The following is a 26,032-nucleotide window of genomic DNA, read 5'->3' as shown; positions in this document are numbered from 1 at the left end:
CAGGGCCACTCATCCACCTCCTCTCCCTTCCCTCTCTTTCCTTACTATATAGTAGTCCTTTGGAAACACAACATCTGTTATGACTCCTGACAATTTTGTTTCTGTTAGTCCTATTACATCAGGGTTTTCTTCTTGCACCCTTTCTGCCAGTTCACTTGCTTTATTGGTAATCCCATCAATGTTTGAGTACATTACCTTGAAGCTCACCTTCTTATATCCAATTTCACCCACACTCCCTACAAGTGTAGGAGGTTGTTCTATGGTCATTGCTACTTGGGTAGGCTCCTCCTCCTGCGGTGTAGTTGACAGGGGTTTGGAGGGAGGTGGAGTGGGGGATAGAGGACTTTGGTCTTGCTCAGGCCTGCTTGGGGCAGGGAGAAGACCAGGGCCTGGGAAAGCAGGGGCTACTTGGGGTAAGGGGAGGGGGAGGATTTGGGTTTCATGATGGGCATTATGCAGGGGCAAGGAAGGGTTTGTGCTGGGGGGTAGGGAGGGCCCTATTGGGTGGTGGACTGGGGTGTTGCATTCCCCCCTGGGGTTCCTGGGTTGCTGGATTGGGGTTCCCCACTCCCCTCTGGGATTGCTGGGTTGGAGGCTGAGGTTCCCTGGCTCTCTTCCCTCTCCTTGCGCCATTTCCTTGCATCTGCTGCCTTTACTATCTCGTCTCTGGTCATGTCCCTCTGAACATATACCTCTTTGTAGTTCCTTGTATACCTCAGTTTGCTCTTCCTTACTAGAATGTCCTCTTTGATGTCCTCGCTCTTGAATACTACCTTGATCAATCTTTTTTTGTCTCTGTTGTACTGGCCAATCCGGAAAAACTGTTCTATGTCTCGTTCAGCCCCTTCCATTCCTATCTCCTTTAATATCCCTGCCACTGCAGCTTTGTCTTTAGTCCTCGTTTCCTCCCTTGTGGAGCCCTCTTGTTCCTTGACACCTACCACTACTACAGCTCTTTTCCTTTCCATTAGCTGGCTTGTGCATCTAGCTGCCTCCTGTGAGGTTACTGCTTTCATTACAACTTCCTTGACTGTAGACATTACTCCTGGGCTCTTGAGCATTTCAGCAAAGCATTTGTTTGAGCATTTGTGTGTGTGTGTGTGTGTGTGTGTGTGTGTGTGTGTGTGTGTGTGTGTGTGTGTGTGTGTGTGTGTGTGTGTGTGTGTGTGTGTGTGTGTGTGTGTGTGTGTGTATGTGTGTGTGTGTGGAAAAATCAGTTGATTGATTGACAGTTCAGAGGCTGGTTGAAAGAGCCAGAGCTCAACCCCAGCAATCACAACTAGGTGAGTACACACACATATGTACAGACACACACACACACACACACACACACACACACTCACACACACACACACACACACACACACACACATACACACACACACCTATACATGCACACAAGAACTAGGAACCAAAAGGCTGGCATACCGAAAGCGGAATTATGAACAGATGAGAAGTTTCCTAAGTGATATACCTTGGGACACAGACCTCAGAGACAAGTCTGTACAGGGTATGATGGACTATGTTACCCAAAAGTGTCAGGAGGCAGTAAACAGGTTCATCCCGGCCCAAAGGGAAAAATCCGAGAAGCAACAGAAGAATCCATGGTATAATAGGGCATGTATGGAAGCGAAGAAACTGAACAAAAAGGCGTGGAGGAACTTCCGGAATAACAGAACACCAGAAAGCAGAGAGAGAAACCAGAGAACCAGGAATGAGTACGTCAGGGTGAGAAGAGAAGCAGAGAAAAATTTTGAAAATGATATAGCAAACAGAGCCAAGACCGAACCAAAGCTACTCCACAGTCACATCAGAAGGAAAACAACAGTGAAAGAACAGGTATTGAAACTTCGAACAGGCGAGGACAGGTATACAGAGAATGACAGAGAGGTGTGTGAGGAACTCAACAAGAGGTTCCAGGAGGTCTTCACAATAGAACAAGGTGAGGTCACTGTGCTAGGAGAAAGGGAGGTAAACCAGGCGGCCTTGGAAGAGTTCGAAATTACGAGAGAGGAGGTCAAGAGACACCTGCTGGATCTGGATGTTAGAAAGGCTGTTGGTCCAGATGGGATCTCACCATGGGTACTGAAAGAGTGTGCAGAGGTACTTTGCTTGCCACTCTCCATAGTGTATAGTATGTCACTAGAGACAGGAGACCTACCAGAAATATGGAAGACGGCGAATGTGGTCCCAATACACAATAAGGGCGACAGACAAGAGGCACTGAACCACAGGCCAGTGTCCTTGACTTCTATACCATGCAAGGTGATGGAGAAGATCATGAGAAAAAACCTGGTAACACATCTGGAGAGAAGGGACTTCGTGACAAATCGCCAACATGGGTTCAGGGAGGGTAAATCTTGCCTTACAGGCTTGATAGAACTCTACGATCAGGTGACAAAGATTAAGCAAGAAAGAGAGGGCTGGGCGGACTGCATTTTCTTGGATTGTCGGAAAGCCTTTGACACAGTACAGCATAAGAGGCTGGTACATAAGCTGGAGAGACAGGCAGGTGTAGCTGGTATGGTGCTCCAGTGGATAAGGGAGTATCTAAGCAATAGGAAGCAGAGAGTTACGGTGAGGGGTGAGACCTCCGATTGGCGTGAAGTCACCAGTGGAGTCCCACAGGGCTCTGTACTCGGTCCTATCTTGTTTCTGATATATGTAAATGATCTCCCGGAGGGTATCGATTCATTTCTCTCAATGTTTGCGGACGATGCTAAAATTATGAGAAGGATTAAAACAGAAGAGGACTGTTTGAGGCTTCAAGAAGACCTAGACAAGCTGAAGGAATGGTCGAACAAATGGTTGTTAGAGTTTAACCCAACCAAATGTAATGTAATGAAGATAGGTGTAGAGAGCAGGAGGCCAGATACAAGGTATCATCTGGGAGAGGAAATTATTCAGGAGTCAGAGAAGGAAAAAGACTTGGGGGTTGATATCACGCCAGACCTGTCTCCTGCAGCACATATCAAGCGGATAACATCAGCGGCATATGCCAGGCTGGCCAACATACGAACGGCATTCAGAAACTTGTGTAAAGAATCATTCAGAACTTTGTATACCACATATGTCAGGCCAATCCTGGAGTATGCAGCCCCAACATGGAGTCCATATCTAGTCAAGGATAAGACTAAACTTGAAAAGGTTGAAAGGTTTGCCACCAGACTAGTACCCGAGCTGAGAGGTATGAGCTACGAGGAGAGACTACGGGAATTAAACCTCACTTCGCTGGAAGACAGAAGAGTTAGGGGGGACATGATCACCACATTCAAGATTCTGATGGGAATTGATAGGGTAGATAAAGACAGTCTATTTAACACAAGGGGAACACGCACAAGGGGACACAGGTGGAAACTGAGTGCCCAAATGAGCCACAGAGATATTAGAAAGAACTCTTTTAGTGTCAGAGTGGTTGACAAATGGAATGCATTAGGAAGTGATGTGGTGGAGGCTGACTCCATACACAGTTTCAAGTGTAGATATGATAGAGCCCAATAGGCTCAGGAATCTGTACACCTGTTGATTGACGGTTGAGAGGCGGGACCAAAGAGCAAGAGCTCAACCCCCGCAAACACAACTAGGTGAGTACAACTAGGTGAGTACACATACACACTCACTCACACACACATACTCACTTAGAGACCCATATGCTACCAGACCATCCCTCCCTGGGGGTCTGGTAGCTAAGCGGACAGTGAGCAGGACTCGTAAACTGTGGCCCGTGTTCAATTTCCGAACCAGGCAGAAACAAATGGGCAAAGTTTGTTTGGTTACCCTGAGGTGGAACTTGTAATGTGTGACATGCTCCATGTCCCAGTGTATGAGATTTATGGTGTTGAACTGGTAACTGCACACAGAGTGATTATCTAGTTTGTGGGGGTGGTGGCATACCATGAGTTTCTCAGGCGCTACGAGGGGCGTTCCTTGACATTGTCGGATGGTGCTGGCGTTGTGTCGATAACGGATTGTAGTGGTGCCCTTACGTATGTATGTGTTCATAGGGTGCCCTTGGAGTTTCCCGAGGACCTGCTGCGGTGTTACTTCCTGCAGTTTGGCGCTGTTGTCAGTGTGCGGCTGCACTCGCTTTTCTTGGGGAAGTTTAAGGGTGTTTGGACAAACATTCGTACCCTAGGGATATGCCTGAGGTCGGACATTTCCTCCTCAGTCCGGCTCCTGGGGTACTACGTCTGGGTGTACTATGCCCAGCAACCACATACATGTTTCTGATGTAACAAACTAGGCTGTTGTAAGAATTATCCAGAGTGGTTTATCGACAAAAGAGAATGGGAAGCTGAGCCGCATGGTGACCTGACCCCCAGGGGAATTCGCGGTGGAAATAACCAACGCTTTGTTCATAGCTGCGTATAATGAACCATCCTATAGTATTCAGCAATTTAGAGAAAATTAGCCTTTATTCATTTTGCATTAAAATTGTATTGTATAATAGTACTGGGTACAATATCAAGAGTATTCTAATTATTGAGTTTAAGTCACCATCAGTGACGTCACGAATCAGATCTAACTTTTGAGGCGGAGTGACCGGCGGTCATAGGTCAGCAGGGTTGACATGTCTAATATTTCTCAAAGTTTTAATAACCATTTTTGTGATCGGGAACAGCTCTGCCGTTAGATGTTTGTAATTTAATTCAGTAAAATAATTCAACCAGTCTGGATCAATTAAGTACAACAGAGGTTAATTGTTATAACTTAAACCTTGCTAGTAACTGGGTAAGCGATGCGGAACAATACAAGGTTCTAGTCTGGGCTAGGCCAGACGAGGACAAGTCAGTGTGGTCACGGAAGCAACTGGGAGAGGTCAAACATCTTACCTCTCCCCAATATCAGCCAAGACATCTAGCTGGTCGCCCAAGGTATAGTTGCTATGGTTATGTATAGAAATAGTCTTCTCATTTGCCATTCAGGTCAAGTAGGGAGTGTTAAAGTGATAGGGAGTGAACATATTTAGATTTTGTTTTAGTTTTCTTTTAATAAATTAAATTTGTTATTAATTTGCATTTTATTGTTTCCATGTGTTTTATGTGTAAACTTGTCCTGGTCACGTGGTCCACACGAGGCAGAGTTGTATTGGGCGCCGATTCTAACATCGAATCGGAATTATCATTACCGTGTAATTTATTCCACACTCAAGGTCATCGTATATAGTGGGGATCAAGCCCCAAGGTTGATTAATTAGCGTGATCGATCCAGACCTCGATCATTGCTCTTGTATTACTGGTCTGGTGGTGGCAGCAGAGGTGACTCTAGGGTTTTGTTCAGAGCTTAGGTCACGTCATACTGGGTGTAGAATCCTAAGTCGGTCAATCGTCTTAGGACCACGTGGCGTGGAGTTGGCTTTGTTAAAAGTTTTGGAGTCCCTTGGTTTAGAAATAAAAGTAAGAATACGGGTAGAGGGAGTAGAAGGTAGGAAGTAAAGAGAGAGGAACTCAAACCCGTGTTACAATGGTGCACAGCGGTGGTTTCAACAATTTTGTTTGAAATTGTTGAAAGGCTCACGCGTCTAGCCGTTCGAACACGTGCGCGGATGCTACGGAGACAGCCGCGGGCCAGGATTAGCAGTGCGCCCCACAAGTGCGTTTGAGTGGGGATTGGCGAATCTTGGGTCATGCGGGCTGATAGGATTAAGGTTAGTTAGTAAGATTAGACTGTTAAAATAGATTTATTGAAAAGGAGACCGCTCCGAGTTGATTGGACTGGGTACCATACTCGACCCATTGCAATTAATTCAGAGGTGTTGGGAGCCACCATACTCTCAACAGCAGTTCCTTGAGGGCTGTCGGGGGCGGATATATCTGTGGGACGCCAATAGATAGTCCGAGGGCGTTATTAGACGACCCAAAACGCTAGGAAAAACGTAATCCGTGAAGGGCGTTGCGGCCTCCGAGGGACGGACTAGTAAACTACCTAGCAGCGATTCAACAACTAAGTGATCGCACACTTAGTGGAGGTTGAGTCGTCCCTAGTCATAATTGTTGCTGAAAGCTGCGTGTCGCTCTGTTGGAACCTAGATGGTGTGGCCTCTAGGCTAGGTGTGGTACGGCGAGCCGGTAGGAACAATTATAAGTTTAAGTCGAGTGCATTTTTGAATTAAGTATACTTAAATTTATAAAGTAATTTCCGTTTATTTGCGTTGTTCTAGATTAATTTTTTCCCCTAAATTCAATCCCCGGTTAAAATTTTTATCAAAGTGTTTAGCATTTTCTTGCATATTAGGCTAAGTGCGTACATTTTTTGCTATTCCCTGTTGTATTAGTCTAAGTCAGAGGCGTTGTTGCTAGAGTGTAGTTAATCCTCTGGACTTAGGGCTATGTGTCGGTCACGATAGATAAGTGAAGGAGTTTAAGGGATAGTAAGTTGCGTGTAAATGTTATTTGTCCGCGGAATATTTCTAAGTATTTTGGGATAAGTTTTCGGCTAAGTCAATGTCGGAAAGTCGTTAACTGTAATTAATTTGTATTCATGGGTCACGTGTATGTTCTGGGCGTCATTAGGATTCTCCAGTCGATGCGAGTGATATTTTCTAGTTTTTACCAGTAAGACGGTAAAATTGTGTTTGTAGACTTAGAATTCTGTTTTCAGTAGAAACGTAGGTGGAAAATTTTCTAAGTCCAGCTTGGGCTAGAATCTGACTTTTTGGCGGAAATTCTAATTTTCAGGTTTCGTGTATATCCTAGAGTCAGTATTACTCTCTAGTGCGCGCAAGGGACGTAATTCTGTTCGTAAAGCATTAAACAGTGATAATTACATTTTTGCCGAATTTAGTTATTTTTCGAGAAAATCGTGTTGTAATTTTGTCAGAGTCCATTTGAGGTGAAAATCTCTGATTTTGGCGAAAATTCGAATTAATGAGTGTTGAAACCGCCCGAAGTGTCAGTATTGTTCTGTATACAACGTCAGTAGTAAATAATAACGTATTTATATCTGGAAACGAGAAACCCAAATTTTTGTGAATTAAACGAGTTTTGTGATATTTGGGGTGATAGAAATTTTTTTCCCTCGGAGTCAGAAAAATTGGCAGAGTCCAGCAATTGAGTAAAAACGCAGTTTTGATAAAAATTCAATTTTTAGTAAGCATTTATAGGTCCTGGGTGTCTATATTAATCGCTAGAGCGGTTTATTAACGTAAAACTAGTTATTTTCCTTCAGAACAAAAATTTTGATTTTTCAGCGTTTAAGCGAAAAAGCGCGGGACTTAGTTTTTTCAGCGCAGCTGGTCCCGCTCCATCAGTCATCAGGGGCCACGCTGCTCACTTCAAGCGCGTTTAGTATTCAAATACAGTAAATATTCTTTATTAATCCATCACGAGTGCTGCGCGTTAGTTGCGTTATCATTTAATTTGTTTTATATAAATTAGATTCTTTAATTTTTTTAACGTAAAGGACTTAGGTTTCAGCAATAGAACTGCGGGATATTTCACGGTCAGACACGAGTGCGGGGCAGACACTCATTCATTGGATTCACTTCAGCGATTCTCTCGATAAATCGTTGTATTTCCTATTTTGGGAATTTAGTAGTTTTCTCTTAGAAAAGAGTTGTGATTTTTTTTGTTTGTATAAGATCACGGTTGTAGTGAGTCCGGGTCGAGGGTGTACTATAGGGTAGTTTAGAAGAGACGTGGCACACCAGGAATCACAGAAAATGTTTAACCCAGATAATGACCAGTCAGTGGGGACCAGTGGGAGTGGAAGTGGAAGTGTAGAGGACAGCACCTCTTCCGACACCACTGGGGACCACCTAGGTACACCTCATCCGTCACTACAACAATACCAACCCCATCCTCAGTTCCCATACCAACCCTTCCCCCAACCCCAGGCCACTCCATACCCATTCCAACCCCAGGCCACCCCATACCCATACCAACCCCAGGCCACCCCATACCCATACCAACCCCAGGCCACCCCATACCTATACCAACCCCAGGCCACCCCATACCCATACCCATTCCAACCCCAGGCCACCCCATACCCATACCCATACCCATTCCAGCCCCAGGCCACCCCATACCCACCCCAACCTCAATCCACACCCCAGCCTGAGGTCACCCACACCATACCTCAATCCTCACCCCAACCCCAGGCCACCCACACCATACCTCAACCCCAACCCCAGGCCACCCACACCATACCTCAACCCCAACCCCAGGCCGCCACAGCCTTGGACAGGCAGATGCGCACGGAGACGCCGGGCACTCAGTTGTCGCCATTCGTAGAGGCGTTAAGTAAAGGCGAGGGAGCCAAGCCGAGGAACTGTGGCGCGGGTTCATCAGGCGGGAAGCAGCCCTCAGCTGCAAGTTCGAGCCACCCTGCGCGGGGTACCAACAGAGATCCGCGGAGGTGTTACTCCTGCTGGAAGCGCGGGCATATACAGAGGGATTGCGAAGTCACTCCTACGAAAGCATGAAAGCAGGCTCCTAGTGATGGTAGGCCTACTTTTGAGGTGAAAGTGGAAGGTGTGAGATTGACAGCTTTTGTTGATACAGGAAGCCAGGCGACGGTAATTAAAAAGTCAGCCTTCAGCAATTTTAAGTATGCACGTCTTCAACGTTGCGCAAAGACATTAACAGCGGTCAATGGGGAAAAGATTGAGATCGTAGGTCAAGGTACAGTTAATTTTGAGATTGATGGGGAATTGCAGCCTCACACATGTATGATCGTAGAGAACCTTGATTTTCCTGGTCACATCTTAATGGGAACTGATTTTCTGTCGCGATTTGATTATTCCTTGTCTGCTCAAAGAGGGGCTAGGAACTGCAGGTTGCAGTTGGGACAGACTTCCTACCCAGTGGAGATGATCGACCATCCCCCAGTTGTAGCTTCAATTAAGAGGAAGCTGAAATATAATGCGCACTATCCAAAATTGATTTTTAAGTCTCTTCCAGACACAGTTAAGAGGTCATGCGCATTGCATGCATTGACCAAACAGAGTTGCCCACCACATTCTGTTAAATTTATTAAAGTAGCCGTGGGACGTCACATACAACCAGGTACCACCCTTCAGGTGGCTGGGAGATGTGATAGTTTATTAATTCCTCATCACTTAGTTGTAGTGCTCGATAAAGGTGCACTCATTCCAGTTGTCAATCTTTCACATAAGACTTTTCGCTTCAGGGCAGGTGATAGGGTATCTCAGGGAACCATGGTGGAGGACACAGAAATCTTTCACCATGAGTCAGCTGAGACGCCAGCCGTCACTGCACAATGTAGTGCACTGAATATGTTGAAAACTAAAACACCATCCAAAGTACAATACGAGACGAGAAATGTTGCACAGAATGTTGAGGAAGTGGAAAAATTAATTTCAGCACTTGATTTGCAACATGTTGCACAGGCAGATAGGAAGGCACTGAGAGGAGTTTTACGAAAATTCCCGAAATTGTTTGCGACAGAGGATGACCAGATTGGTCTCCTTGATAAGATCGAGCACACCATTCCAACTGGTGATCATTTGCCTGTGTACACAAGACAGTGGAGGTTGCCGGAACAGGCAAAGAACATTATCAGGGAGGAGTGCCAGAAAATGTTGAGACAGGGCGTGATAGAGCCTAGTACGTCACCATGGCTCTCTCCTGTTGTGCTTGTTCGGAAACCGGACGGTAGTTATCGTTTCTGTGTTGACTACCGGAAGGTGAACGAACTAACTAAGGGTGATGTGTATCCGTTGCCCCGAATACAGGAGATAATAGATCAATTTGGTGCTGCTAAGTATTTCTCAACTCTTGACGCAAAATCGGCGTATTGGGCGATTCCGGTGGCAGAACAAGATAGGGAAAAAACAGCATTCTCGGATGGTAGGCACACTTATCAATTCCGTAGGATGCCGTTTGGTTTGAAGACAGCGCCTTCGTCGTTTCAGAGGGCCATCAACTTTATCCTTAGTCCGGTACTGGGTAGGCATTCTTTAGCGTACCTGGATGATGTTGTGATATATTCCAGGACGTTTGAGGAACACCTACAGGACTTGACTGAGACTTTGAAGTTGTTAGATCAGGCAGGTTTCAGGCTGAATGTTCAGAAGTGCACCTTGGCGGCTCAGAAATTCAAATTTCTGGGGTTCCAGGTGTGCCCAGACGGTATCCGACCTGACCCAGATTCTTGCCGCGCCATTGCTGACATGCCTACTCCAAGGACAGCAAAGGACGTGCGTAGGTTTTTGGGGGCGGCCGGATATTTTCGTCGTCACATTGAAGGTTTCGCTGGCATTTCAGCACCCCTGACTGATCTGACAAAGAAAAATGCGAAGTTTGTGTGGAAATCAGAACATGACGAGGCCTATCGCAAACTGAAAGACCAACTAATCACGACACCGGTATTGGCTATTCCTGATTTTGATAAAGAGTGGGAAGTGCACACTGACGCCAGCGGTATAGCTATTGGCGGGTGCTTAATTCAGCGAGACGCAGATAATTTACCCCATCCAGTAGCCTATTTCAGTAGGAAGGTCAAAGGACCTGAAGTTCGTTATTCAGCTACGGATCGGGAGGCACTGGCAGTAGTAGAATCAGTTAGGTATTTCGAGCCTTACCTATTTCAGCGGCATTTTGTAATCTACACAGACCATCGAGCGTTAACACACATATTTAAAAAGCGAACGAAATGCCCACGAATGTCACGCTGGTCTCACGAACTATCGGCCCACTCATTCCAGATCTTGTACAAGCCTGGTCCAGCACATGTTGTGCCAGATACGCTAAGTAGAAATATAGCGGCAGTTCAAATTAATGAAAACATTGAAACCATTCCATCAGATAAAATGAGAGAATACCAGATGAGCGAGCCTAGATGGAAAGAGATTATTGAGTATTTAGAGGGAGGAAAATACCCCAAAAAGAAAAAGAATTTACCTATACATGATTTTGAGATGAAACAGGGCGTCCTGTATTATGTTAATAGCCAGAATGATAGGGCAGTATTTCAGCTAGTTATTCCGGACGCGTTGCGGTCATCAGCGTTAAAGCTTGCGCATGCTTCAAAAATTGCAGGGCATCCGGGGATCTTTAAAACGCACTTAAAAGCAAAGTCTCTATTTTATTTTCCAGGATTACTTTCTGAGGTAATCAATTTCGTGAAGTCGTGCCCTCGTTGCCAGAGGAGGAAAGGTACCCTTAAGGTACAAGCCCCACTTCAGGAATTTCCTGAAATTCGTGAACCGTTAGATCGTGTGGGGGCCGATCTGATTGATTTACACCACAGTCATTCAGGAAATAGATATGTGTTGGTGCTAGTTGACCATCTGTCTAGATACACTACACTAGTTGCATTACCTCAGAAGGATTCTCGTACGGTTGCAGATGCATTCTTGCGTAGGTTCGTTACTGTATTCGGACCTCCTAAAGTTTTAGTCTCTGACCGGGGTCAAGAATTCAATGGGAATATATTTAGAGAAGTTTGTAAGATTTTAGAGACAACTTCGGCTTTTACAACGGCCTACCACCCACAAGCAAACGGAATGACGGAACGGACTAATCGTTCAGTCAAGGATATGCTTGCAATCCTTGCTGAACATGATGCAAACACCTGGGATGAACACCTACCCTATGTTCAGTTCGCCTTGAATACTGCCATCCACCAATCAATTAACACCCAACCACTTCATTTGTTTACTGGTAATTCATGCAACTTCCCCTCAGGTCTGCTTAACAGACATAATGTTGCATACGGGGAGGACTATCCTTCAGAGGTCCTTGGAAAAATGAGAAATGCATGGAATATTGCAGCTGAAGCGTCCAAGAAGGCACGGACTCGGTATGCTCATTTTTATGACAAGAAAGTGCGCCCTCTTGAGTTGACGGAAGGAAGCCTCGTATTGAGAGTGAATGAGGCTGCGCCCGCCAATCAGAGCAGGAAACTAGCTCCGAGGTGGCGAGGACCATATAGAGTAATTAAAAGGGCGGGGCCGGTTAATCTTGTTATAAAAGGAGTGTTCGAGGACCAGGTGGAAAGGACAATTCATGTAAATAAATTGAAACAATATCATGCTAGAGAGGAATTAGAACTGCCTTCAGCGGGTCTAGTTCCTGACTCAGCAGTGCTGACTCATGGCTTCACCGACGAGTCAGAAGATGAGGATGACCCTCTGTCATCGCTCATCAGTAGTCAGGTGCAGTCTCGCCACCCTATGGTGACGAGATCTCGCGCTGTACAGTAAAGTAACTTCCTTAGTTAGTATAATTTAGTATTGATTAGATTTTCCTGTAAAGGCAATGAGATGTACTATGTCTATACTTGACTCGGGTAGCAACTTTTACCGTGCTCTGGGGTTCCACCTCCACCAAACCCAGAGTATATCTATGCTTCCGCTGTGTTGTGTCTGTCTGTTCCCAGGTCTGATTGGTACACCGACCCAGTTGTTCCAGCCACACGTGAACCCTTGTCTGTAAAGACCGAGGGGGGAGGCACGTTACACAAAGCCCTCCCCCCACCAGACCCAGTAACCCATACATCAGTTACTTTGGGGATGAGTGACTGTCCAAGAGTCACCCGGCCGACGCCTCACGTCACTAACGAGGTTGTCAGGGCCAGCGAGCTGTCCACATTATAGCAGTCACCGGAGGTGCCATACAACGCCGGGGTAGCTGTCTCGAGATCACCAATACCCACCTGCTGCGTCATCAAGACTGCAGCCATTCCAGCAGTGTTGGAGGAGAGGTCAAGAAATGGAAAGCACGTAGCAGTACTCAAGAATTTCGCCGGAAGATTAATGATTACGTCATCTGAAGTAACAAGAAAGCGGAAGTAAGGCGGTCACAGGTGGAAGGCACGGTTTCCCTACAGAGTACCGGGACTCGCCAATAGAAGGTCGCAAAATTGTCTCCTTTGGCCTAAAGTCGGCGGTACGAGGGTATGCACAGTTGGTGTTTACGGCCTAGTAACCTGGTGACATCAAGAAACGCCTGAGATGACGTGAGCAATGATGGAAGACGAGATTCACCTGTTCTGCAAACAAGCAACCCGCCTCTACGACCTTCTAACATCACTCCTGCTAAGAGACACCGTTGGTACATCCAGTTCTGCTCTGCTGTGGTCATCTGCGACAAGTTTAACATCAAGACTACCGTGTGAACTGTGATTAATACGAAGGCGTGTGGACTGTCGAGAGCAAGATTAATGGCCGAAGTAACAGTATTCTACAGCTGTCACTTGGCACTCCGCTCTACTACACTCTGTCGTCATTCAAGAGTACCGGATGGGAGTACAAGAGGACCAGGTATTGATGTCTACACATGAGAAGAAGCAAGATCGACACCGTCATCGTCAGCGACTACATTCAGCATCCAGCAGCATCGATTTTTTTTTTCTCGTTTACTCAATATGAACAATTGATACAAACAACAAAGTTGGCTCTGAACATCTGTGTAAAGACCATCTGGACACTTTTGTTTAAATGTTGAAAAACAGATTTAAAATAATTCTGGTATAATATATGAAAATTTTACTCTATAAATTGGTCAGTAATCAAAATCGAAGCCCCTGTGTAATTGTCTCAGCCCAGAACAAACGGTTATGGAAAATTATGTTGTGTGCTATTTTTTGCAGAATGTTTGAACACAGGAGAGGCGGACCAATATAAACATTGACACTTCTAGTGAGTGAGAACACTTGGCTGTACAGTCAGCTGAAACCTGTGATATAGTATAGGAATTTTTTTTATATTTTTAGATACATGAAATAAACGTTAGGTGTGTTCCTTAACATGTCAAAGTTGACATTGATGGGGAGTGGTTAGTACACGGATGTGAACTGATAGTTCCGTAGTACGCTCCCGGATGACTGAAAGTTCAGTCTGATGATATAACTTTAATGTTTGTTTGAGCACGGTGTGGCCGGCTCTAGAGGACACATGGACTTGGCTAGTGAAGAGCCAAGAGAGTTTAATAGCTAGTCTTTGATGGTAGAGTAGGGACATGTTATTTAGCTATGTCAGTGAGGGTAGGATGTATGTTTCCTGATATTGGAGGATTGCTGTCAGTTGACAGCTGAGAAATTTATGAAATATGAACATGTTTATTATGATGTTGGACTATTATTTGTCAAATTTTATTAGTTAGGTTAGCTTTTGTTTGTGGCATGAGTTGAATTGTGGGTTTGGATACTAAACCTCGTGAATTTTAACAAATTAACAAGGTTTACTAAGTGCTTGTGCGGGGGGGTTGTAACAAACTAGGCTGTTGTAAGAATTATCCAGAGTGGTTTATCGACAAAAGAGAATGGGAAGCTGAGCCGCATGGTGACCTGACCCCCAGGGGAATTCGCGGTGGAAATAACCAACGCTTTGTTCATAGCTGCGTATAATGAACCATCCTATAGTATTCAGCAATTTAGAGAAAATTAGCCTTTATTCATTTTGCATTAAAATTGTATTGTATAATAGTACTGGGTACAATATCAAGAGTATTCTAATTATTGAGTTTAAGTCACCATCAGTGACGTCACGAATCAGATCTAACTTTTGAGGCGGAGTGACCGGCGGTCATAGGTCAGCAGGGTTGACATGTCTAATATTTCTCAAAGTTTTAATAACCATTTTTGTGATCGGGAACAGCTCTGCCGTTAGATGTTTGTAATTTAATTCAGTAAAATAATTCAACCAGTCTGGATCAATTAAGTACAACAGAGGTTAATTGTTATAACTTAAACCTTGCTAGTAACTGGGTAAGCGATGCGGAACAATACAAGGTTCTAGTCTGGGCTAGGCCAGACGAGGACAAGTCAGTGTGGTCACGGAAGCAACTGGGAGAGGTCAAACATCTTACCTCTCCCCAATATCAGCCAAGACATCTAGCTGGTCGCCCAAGGTATAGTTGCTATGGTTATGTATAGAAATAGTCTTCTCATTTGCCATTCAGGTCAAGTAGGGAGTGTTAAAGTGATAGGGAGTGAACATATTTAGATTTTGTTTTAGTTTTCTTTTAATAAATTAAATTTGTTATTAATTTGCATTTTATTGTTTCCATGTGTTTTATGTGTAAACTTGTCCTGGTCACGTGGTCCACACGAGGCAGAGTTGTATTGGGCGCCGATTCTAACATCGAATCGGAATTATCATTACCGTGTAATTTATTCCACACTCAAGGTCATCGTATATAGTGGGGATCAAGCCCCAAGGTTGATTAATTAGCGTGATCGATCCAGACCTCGATCATTGCTCTTGTATTACTGGTCTGGTGGTGGCAGCAGAGGTGACTCTAGGGTTTTGTTCAGAGCTTAGGTCACGTCATACTGGGTGTAGAATCCTAAGTCGGTCAATCGTCTTAGGACCACGTGGCGTGGAGTTGGCTTTGTTAAAAGTTTTGGAGTCCCTTGGTTTAGAAATAAAAGTAAGAATACGGGTAGAGGGAGTAGAAGGTAGGAAGTAAAGAGAGAGGAACTCAAACCCGTGTTACACTGATGTGGCCTGTTGGGGCATCAGGCTGCTGTGTGCAACGAGGCTGTGATCGCTCCTGTGAACGTTTTCCATGAAGAGGATTTCTCACCGCTCCCTGTGGAAAAGGATTCCGTGGGTGGGGATGTGGCCGTACCGTTGGCTGCTGCGGTCCCGCTTCCCCCAGTGTCGCACAGTGTGCTGCCGGCTGTTGTGGCCCCTCCTTAAGAGGTTATCTTGCTTTCGGATGGTCTTCTTGGTCCAGTTAGTGTCCCCGCTGCTCCCGTGGATCTTCAGGGTGCTCTCTGCGCGTCCTCATCATCTGCATCTTCGCTTTCTCCTGCTGCTGTGCCTGACCCTGCGCCCTGGCTTTGTGTCCTGGCTGTGCTGGGTGATGGGGTGGCTGCGAAGCTCCTGCTGTGTGCGGCCCGGTTTCCCCCTGTGGTTGAGGCTGCTGCTGTTCTGCGACAGCCGATGGCTTGTGATCTCCGTAGTTCTGGGTCCGCCTCCGGCTCTGATGATGTGCGGCCAGAGCCCAAACATCCTAGGCATTCGTCTACTGCCTGGGCTGATGTTGGGGACTACGACAGCGGTGGGTCTTCGGGCCACAATAGGGTGGGTTATGGGTGAGTCGCACTCTATGAAGACGGTAGTGGCTGGGGTCCATGTGCTCACCGATGCCGATATTTGTGCATTTGATTCATCTCATGTTTTTTCTTCTGTTGAAGGTTCTCTACAGTGGGGGGGGGGGTGGTCGCCCCTCCTGCAGTGGATGGTGACAGTGCTGGTGCGGGCCGTTGCCTAGTGCTGGTGATGAAGAAGGATGCTCGCTGTGAGGAGTTCCAGCCGGTGCCTGAGAGTGTGGATGCTTCGGTTGTGGCCCCTGTGGTTCTGCCCCCTGCTCAGGTGTGTCCCGTAAAAGATGGTGATGCTTTTAAAAAAAACATGTTTTTCCTGTCACAGGTGTGGCATCTATATAGTATTTATATAAAAGTGTGAGCGTATTTGAATGGAACGTTGTGTAAAAATTTCAAAGTGATCAATGAAGAACTTTCGGAGATTAGCGATTTTGAACAAACGAACATTTACATTTTTATTTATATTGACTAGCAGTACCCGGCCACACGTTGCTGAGCCACACCAACCTTCCCTGTCCCCCAGTTCTCCCTACCATTCCCTCCTCACCCGTCTCCTCGGCCTCCAAAGTATTCCCTACTCCACTGTCCCCTCGTCCTCCCCCACCATTCTTCACTCCGCCATCCCCGTCTTCCTTCCCACCATGCCCCAAACCCCTATCCCATTGTCCTCCTAACCTCATATATATATATATATATATATATATATATATATATATATATATATATATATATATATATATATATATATATATATATATATATATATATATATATATATATCCGAATAAGCCTGAATGGTCCCCAGGACTATATGCGACTGAAAACTCACACCCCAGAAGTGACTCGAACACATACTGCCAGGAGCAACGCAACTGGAATCTACAGGACGCCTTAATCCGCTTGACCATCACGACATAAGGAAGTGATAGCAGAAGCTATTTGAACCACTTCCACGCCGGCACTCAGATGGTAATCTTGGGCATAGCATTTTATCAAATCACCTCATTCTTTGGGGCACACGTGAGGAACACAAATGCGAATAAGCTTGAATGGTCCCCAGGACTATATGCGACTGAAAACTCACACCCCAGAAGTGACTCGAATCCATACTGCCAGGAGCAACGCAACTGGTATCTACAGGACGCCTTAATCCGCTTATATATATATATATATATATATATGTCGTACCTAATAGCCAGAACGCACTTCTCAGCCTACTATTCAAGGCCCGATTTGCCTAATAAGCCAAGTTTTCATGAATTAATGTTTTTTCGTCTACCTAACCTACCTAACCTAACCTAACCTAGCTTTTTTTGGCTACCTAACCTAACCTTACCTATAAATATAGGTTAGGTTAGGTTAGGTAGGGTTGGTTAGGTTCGGTCATATATCTACGTTAATTTTAACTCCAATAAAAAAAAATTGACCTCATACATAGAGAAAAGGGTTGCTTTATCATTTCAAAATAAAAAAATTATAGTAAATATATTAATTCAGGAAAACTTGGCTTATTAGGCAAATCGGGCCTTGAATAGTAGGCTGAGAAGTGAGTTCTGGCTACTAGGTACGACATATATATATATATATATATATATATATATATATATATATATATATATATATATATATATATATATATATATATATATATATATATATATATATATATATATATATATATATATACATTCCTTCTGAAGATGTATTTAATATACGAAAGTACTTAAGGAAATTCCTGTTTCATTTTTCTCCGTGGTCTGACATTGTCACATTCTGAATCACGTGTTTATTTTCGTGATATACACACACACACACACACACATATATATATATATATATATATATATATATATATATATATATATATATATATATATATATATATATATATATATATATATATATATATATATATATATATATATGTCGTACCTAGTAGCCAGAACGCACTTCTCAGCCTACTATAGAAGGCCCAATTTGCCTAATAAGCCAAGTTTTCATGAATTATTTGTTTTTCGGCTACCTAACCTACCTAACCTAACCTAACCTAACATTTTCGGCTACCTAACCTAACCTAACCTATAAAGATAGGTTAGGTTAGGTTAGGTAGGGTTGGTTAGGTTCGGTCATATATCTACGTTAATTTTTACTCCAATAAAAAAAAATTGACCTCTTACATAATGAAATGGGTTGCTTTATCATTTCATAAGAAAAAATTTAGAGTAAATATATTAATTCATGAAAACTTGGCTTATTAGGCAAATCGGGCCTTGCATTGTAGGCTGAAAAGTGAGTTCTGGCTACTAGGTACGACATATATATATATATATATATATATATGTCGTACCTAGTAGCCAGAACGCACTTCTCAGCCTACTATGCAAGGCCCAATTTGCCTAATAAGCCAAGTTTTCATGAATTAATTGTTTTTCGACAACCTAACCTACCTAACCTAACCTAACCTAACTTTTTCGGCTACGTAACCTAACCTAACCTATAAAGATAGGTTAGGTTAGGTTAGGTAGGGTTGGTTAGGTTCGGTCATATATCTACGTTAATTTTAACTACAATAAAAAAAAATTGACCTCATACATAATGAAATGGGTAGCTTTATCATTTCATAAGAAAAAAATTAGAGAAAGTATGTTAATTCAGGAAAACTTGGCATATTAGGCAAATCGGGCCTTGTATAGTAGGCCGAGAAGTGCATTCTGGCTACTAGGTACGACATATATATATATATATATATATTATTAAATATGACCGAAAAAGTAAGATTAATAATTCTAACACGAATTTTCTCAATCTTTCGTACATTTCGATTCACTGTTGGAGGTAAATCAAAAATCAATTCTCCAAAATTCATTTTTATTTCTAGTCTGACGCGACACGAGCGCGTTTCGTAAAACTTATTACATTTTCAAAGACTTTAGTTCACAAATACACAACTGAATAGAACTTACGCATCTCCGATTTTATATCTACATTTGAGTGAGGTGGAAGGGGTGATGTGGCATTAACACAAGACAGAACAAGATGTGGCATTAATAGGGTATTAATTTCATCAACACAAGACAGAACAAGGGTATTAATAGGGTATTAATTTCATCAACACAAGACAGAACACGAAACAATGGATATTGAATAGAAGTGTTTGTAGAAAGCCTATTGGTCCATATTTCTTGATGCTTCTATATTGGAGCGGAGTCTTGAGGTGGGTAGAATATAGTTGTGCAATAATTGGCTGTTGATTGCTGGTGTTGACTTCTTGATGTGTAGTGCCTCGCAAACGTCAAGCCGCCTGCTATCGCTGTATCTATCGATGATTTCTGTGTTGTTTACTAGGATTTCTCTGGCGATGGTTTGGAGTGGAGAAATAGCAACATCGACGATAGTATCCGTACCCGCATTGAACAACACCTCGACATCCTCACAGACCAACATCACCTCAGCACTGAAACAAGGATTATCAAGAAACTAACAACATTATATGGAGGACCTATGGCAATTCCACGACCAAGAGATGGCTTCCTGAACCTTGCAGGAATTAACCTCACTGAGGACCAAGTCACTCTCCTAAATCTGGGCATAAACTGTCATGTTATGTCCAGACCGAGTGAGATGGCCCGGAAAGTAGAGTTGGAAATTCTGTTGGACGACATATTCGACCTCGAGACACAAAAGAAGGTCACTACCAAAGATACCTTACAAGCAGAACTTAGTGCAGAAGGAGGAAAGAATCGAGGCAACTACAGAAGCACCATACTGTCCCCCGAGCTTAAAGCGGCAGCTAAAAGCCTTCGTGAGAACAAGGAGATAGTTGTCAGGAGAGGTGACAAGTCGCCAATATATGTCATTCTTAAAAAAGACGAATATCTGGCGAAAATGAACATCATACTCTCTGACCAAACTAAGTTCCAAAGGGTAACGAAGGACACTACAGACGAATTAAAAGCAAAGGTCAACAAACTGATCGAAACTGTGAACGCCAAGAAATCCGGACTCCAACTGCCAAAGATCATTGGGGAATATAAACCTGGATATGCGTATGGAAATGTCAAGACGCACAAGCCTGGAAACCCACTTCGGCCAATCATTAGCCAGATACCCACACCCACGTACAGACTGGCGAAGCGACTCAACGGCCTGCTGACTCCTTATGTTCCTTGCGCCTTTAGCCTGAAGTCTCCAAAGGAATTTGTTGACTTACTGCGGGGCACACGGGCCACAGGGATAAGAGCCTCGTTGGACGTAGAATCGCTGTTTACCAACGTACCTGTGGACGAGACAATCGGAATGATAGCCGACAGAGTGTATCGTGATCCAGCCTGTACTCCTCTTGACATACCAGAAAATATTCTGAGGAAACTACTCCAAGCTTGTACTAAAGAGGCACCCTTCTTGAGCCCGGATGGGCACATGTATAAGCAAGTAGATGGGGTCGCCATGGGTTCTCCCCTAGGTGTCCTGTTTGCAAACTTCTACATGGGTACCATCGAGCAAAAAGTCTTAGTCGACATAAACTTGAAACCGGCCATATACTGCAGGTATGTTGACGACATTTTTACACAGGTACCTGATGTCAGACATCTGCAGGAGCCGAAGGAGGCATTTGAGCAGAGTTCCGTGCTGCGTTTCACTTACGAGATGGAAAAGGATGGGAAGCTGCCCTTTCTAGATGTAACAGTCATGGAAAAGGGCGGAGGTTTCCACACTGCAGTCTACACTAAGGAAACAAACATAAGAATGTGCCTAAATGACAACAGCGACTGCCCAGACAGGTACAAGAGGAGTGTTGTTAACGCATATGTCGACCGTGCTCTCAGCCACAGCTCAGAATGGAAGCAAGTCGACGAAGAACTCTGTAGGGTAAGGCAGGTCCGAGTCAATAACGGCTTCTCCAATGGTTTCGTCGAAGACATCATAAGAAGGAAAGTGAAAAGCCATGCAACCTCTGAAGAGACAACTAACACGACACCCATACCCCCTATTAGACTATTTTACAGGAACTTCTTTTCCACAGCTCATAAAACGGAGGAAAGGGTCCTGAAAGATATTGTTAATAGAAACGTTATCCCTACAGACAAAAATCAGAGGATACAACTGACGATTTACTATAAAACCAGAAAAACGGCCAGCCTACTCATGAGAAACTCTCCAGACACAAAACAGAACGCTTTAAAAGAGACTAACGTCGTCTATGCCTTCAAATGCCCTCTTGGAGACTGTAAGCTCCAAAAAACCCAGTATATAGGCAAGACAACAACATCTCTTTCTAGGCGTTTAACGATGCATAAGCAACAGGGCTCCATTAAGGAACATATAATCTCTTCCCACAACCAAACCATCGCCAGAGAAATCCTAGTAAACAACACAGAAATCATCGATAGATACAGCGATAGCAGGCGGCTTGACGTTTGCGAGGCACTACACATCAAGAAGTCAACACCAGCAATCAACAGCCAATTATTGCACAACTATATTCTACCCACCTCAAGACTCCGCTCCAATATAGAAGCATCAAGAAATATGGACCAATAGGCTTTCTACAAACACTTCTATTCAATATCCATTGTTTCGTGTTCTGTCTTGTGTTGATGAAATTAATACCCTATTAATACCCTTGTTCTGTCTTGTGTTGATGAAATTAATACCCTATTAATGCCACATCTTGTTCTGTCTTGTGTTAATGCCACATCACCCCTTCCACCTCACTCAAATGTAGATATAAAATCGGAGATGCGTAAGTTCTATTCAGTTGTGTATTTGTGAACTAAAGTCTTTGAAAATGTAATAAGTTCTACGAAACGCGCTCGTGTCGCGTCAGACTAGAAATAAAAATGAATTTTGGAGAATTGATTTTTGATTTACCTCCAACAGTGAAACGAAATGTACGAAAGATTGAGAAAATTCATGTTAGAATTATTAATCTTACTTTTTCGGTCATATTTAATAATATATGTCTACAGGAAAGACTGCTACCACAATATACTAATATATATATATATATATATATATATATATATATATATATATATATATATATATATATATATATACTATATATAATATATATATATGTCGTACCTAGTAGCCAGAACGCACTTCTCAGCCTACTATGCAAGGGCCGATTTGCCTAATAAGCCAAGTTTTCCTCAATTAATATATTTTCTCTATTTTTTTCTTATGAAATGATAAAGCTACCCATTTCATTATATATGAGGTCATTTTTTTTTTAGTGGAGTTAAAATTAACGTAGATATATGACCGAACCTAACCAACCCTACCTAACCTAACCTAGCCTATCTTTATAGGTTAGGTTAGGTTAGGTAGCAGAAAAAGTTAGGTTAGGTTAAGTTAGGTAGTCGAAAAAACATTAATTCATGAAAACTTGGCTTATTAGGCAAATTGGGCCTTGCATAGTAGGCTGAGAAGTGCGTTCTGGCTTCTAGGTACGACATATATATATATTATATATAGTATATATATATATATATATATATATATATATATATATATATATATATATATATATATATATATATATATATATATATATATATATATATATATGTCGTACCTAGTAGCCAGAATGCACTTCTCGGCCTACTATGCAAGGCCCGATTTGCCTATTGAGCCAGGTTTTCCTGAATTAATATATTTTTTCTAATTTTTTTCTTATGAAATGATAAAGCCACCCATTTCATTATGTATGAGGTCAATTTTTTTCTATTGGAGTTAAAATTAACGTAGATATATGACCAATCCTAACCAACCCTACCTAACCTAACCTAACCTATCTTTATAGGTTAGGTTAGGTTAGGTAGCCGAAAAAGTTAGGTTAGGCGAGGTTAGGTAGGTTAGGTAGTCGAAAAACAATTAATTTTTTTTTTTTTTTTTTTTTTTGAGATATATACAAGAGTTGTTACATTCTTGTACAGCCACTAGTACGCGTAGCGTTTCGGGCAAGTCCTTAATCCTATGGTCCCTGGAATACGATCCCCTGCAGCGAAGAATCGTTTTTTCATCCAAGTACACATTTTACTGTTGCGTTAAACAGAGGCTACAGTTAAGGAATTGCGCCCAGTAAATCCTCCCCGGCCAGGATACGAACCCATGACATAGCGCTCGCGGAACGCCAGGCGAGTGTCTTACCACTACACCACGGAGACTGCTTAAATATATTCATGAAAACTTGGCTTATTAGGCAAATTGGGCCTTGCATAATTGCATAATAGGCTGAGAAGTGCGTTCTGGCTACTAGGTACGACATATATATATATATATATATATATATATATATATATATATATATATATATATATATATATATATATATATATATATATATATATATATATATATATATATATATATATATATATATATATTACCCATTATATATATATATATATATATATATATATATATATATGTATATATATAATGTGTATATATATATATATATATATATATATATATATTTATATATATATATATATATATATATATATATATGTCGTACCTAGTAGCCAGAACTCACTTTTCAGCCTACTATTCAAGGCCCAATTTGCCTAATAAGCCAAGTTTTCCTGAATTAATATATTTACTATAATTTTTTTCTTATGAAATGATAAAGCAACCCTTTTCTCTATGTATGAGGTCAATTTTTTTTTATTGGAGTTAAAATTAACGTAGATATATGACCGAACCTAACCAACCCTACCTAACCTAACCTAACCTATATTTATAGGTAAGGTTAGGTTAGGTAGCCAAAAAAAGCTAGGTTAGGTTAGGTTAGGTAGGTTAGGTAGACGAAAAAACATTAATTCATGAAAACTTGGCTTATTAGGCAAATCGGGCCTTGAATAGTAGGCTGAGAAGTGCGTTCTGGCTATTAGGTACGACATATATATATATATATATATATATATATATATATATATATATATATATATATATATATATATATATATATATATATATTATTAAATATGACCGAAAAAGTAAGATTAATAATTCTAACACGAATTTTCTCAATCTTTCGTACATTTCTTTTCACTGCTGGTGGTAATTCAAAAATCAATTCTCCAAAATTCATTTTTATTTCTAGTCTGACGCGACACTTGAGCGCGTTTCGTAAAACTTATTACATTTTTAAAGACTTTAGTTTACACATACACAACTGAATAGAACTTACACACCTCCGATTTGTTTATATCTACATTTCTGTTAAAACCCAGGCTAACCAAGTGGCCAGTCAGAACACTAACCAATACTCGATAGCAGATCATTAAATGAGCTTTAAGGAGAATGACCTCATGTTACACATCTCAGTGACTCGTACGAATTCTGGGAATCTCTGTCCGACATCTTTGACCCTATTTTTAATTACATGTTGATGTCAGTGCACGCCATTTAATACACATAAAGATACGATAAAGAATAAAAGTACTCACTGCAAGGGCCATCATGCAGCTTCCTCAGGCCATAGATAACACAGGCAGCTTTAAGCAGCAGGCAGTCATTGTCATATGTGACATGGTTTGAGCCACAGACTGGTTTCTTCTCGTTGACGCAGAGGGCAGTGCAGATGGTGCTCGTTGTCTCTGTTTTGAAAATACATTACTGCGACATGGTCTGGGATTGACGAAGATGTTGAATAAGTAGAAGTTGTTTAAAAACAAATAGTTTTTGTAATACATATTGTATACACACAGATATAACAATAACGTGATATATCAATGAACAAATTCACACTGGCCTTGATAAGGGTTCGAACCTATGTGCTGGATGTTCCTAGACGTGCCAAATCCAGCGTATAGGTTCGAACCCTCATCAAGGCCCATGTGGATTTGTACATTCTGTATTATGTAATATACAGAAAATATAAAGAAAAAATTATATACATATATAAATATTCATATATATACATATATGAATATTTTAATTGCATGATGGGGAATTAACCTCGGCTACCATCATCTTTTGTCCGGTCGTGATGGTCGAGTAGTTAAGGGGTCCTGTACACCAGTTGCAGAGTGCTCCTGGCAGTATGGGTTCGAGTCACTTCTGGGGTGTGAGTTTTCAGTTAGTTATATATAAATATATATATATATTGTGACGATAATCTCTTTCTAGAGAGATTGAGCCTGCTCTTCCCTACTTTAAGTTACGCCAAAGACACAAGTATAAGATGCTGCATTCAAGATACGTCACCAGTAGCACAAAATGTTTTGACCAGGAGGCAAAACGTATTCAAGATCCCCCTACTCCACACACCCTCCACGCGCCGGCTCGTCATCAAACCAGCTAACTACCCTTCACCAGCTTGCCTGCCTGTGATTGGCGACTCGCCAGCTGCGCACCTGCACACAGCACCTCAGCGCCCTCTACACGAATCGACGTCTGAGTCTGACCAGCTATCCACTTCACAATATTCCTTGTGCTCCTACGGTTGACACTTCTCTCTGGTATACTCGCTCATTAGCTCGTATGCGAAGGGAGGTTTCAGCCATAGCCGATATTCTCAGCACCATTTTAACATTGTAATTTTGTATTTCACATTGTCTGTGAATTTTCTTTATTATTTAACTGTAATTTAACTTCCCGAGATTTGTCTTTATTTTCATTTATGTTTAAAGTAAATATATTAAAGTTTCATTGTTCATATTTTGTGTTTTACGTGTTCCTCCCTCTAACTTATCACAGACAACAGGCAAGCAGTCTATAATTTTGTAATTATAATTTTTACACTCCAACACTTTCCCATCACAATATATGTTGTTGAATATGACCGAAAAGGTAAGATAAATAATTTTAATACTAATTTTCTCAATATTTCTAATGTTTTCTTCACTGTCGGTGGTAATGGAAATATCAGTTCTCCAAAGTTCCTTTTTATTAATGGTCTGACGCCTAGAAATGTTTCGTAAGGGCTTCTTACATTCTCAAAGACTTATTTACACCTAACACTACACTTATGATACACTTGATACACTGTGTATGAAACATA

The 26,032-nt window shown here is 42.2% G+C and overlaps 1 protein-coding gene across 1 annotated transcript in view; it reads right to left on the bottom strand.

Annotated features, from left to right (window-relative positions):
* The window catches only part of LOC123761866 (thrombin inhibitor rhodniin), a 61,984-nt gene that overhangs the window by 14,450 nt on the left and 21,502 nt on the right, over positions 1-26,032 (bottom strand). The window contains exon 5 of the mRNA XM_045748089.2: positions 24,477-24,626. Within this exon, the coding sequence (XP_045604045.2) occupies positions 24,477-24,626 (150 nt within the window). The remainder of the gene's footprint in view (positions 1-24,476; positions 24,627-26,032) is intronic.

The sequence above is a fragment of the Procambarus clarkii genome, chromosome 24, assembly GCF_040958095.1.
Source record: "Procambarus clarkii isolate CNS0578487 chromosome 24, FALCON_Pclarkii_2.0, whole genome shotgun sequence".
Taxonomy (NCBI): domain Eukaryota; kingdom Metazoa; phylum Arthropoda; class Malacostraca; order Decapoda; family Cambaridae; genus Procambarus; species Procambarus clarkii.
The sequence above is the reverse complement of the archived record's forward strand: the minus strand, read 5'-3'. Positions and strand labels throughout refer to the sequence as shown.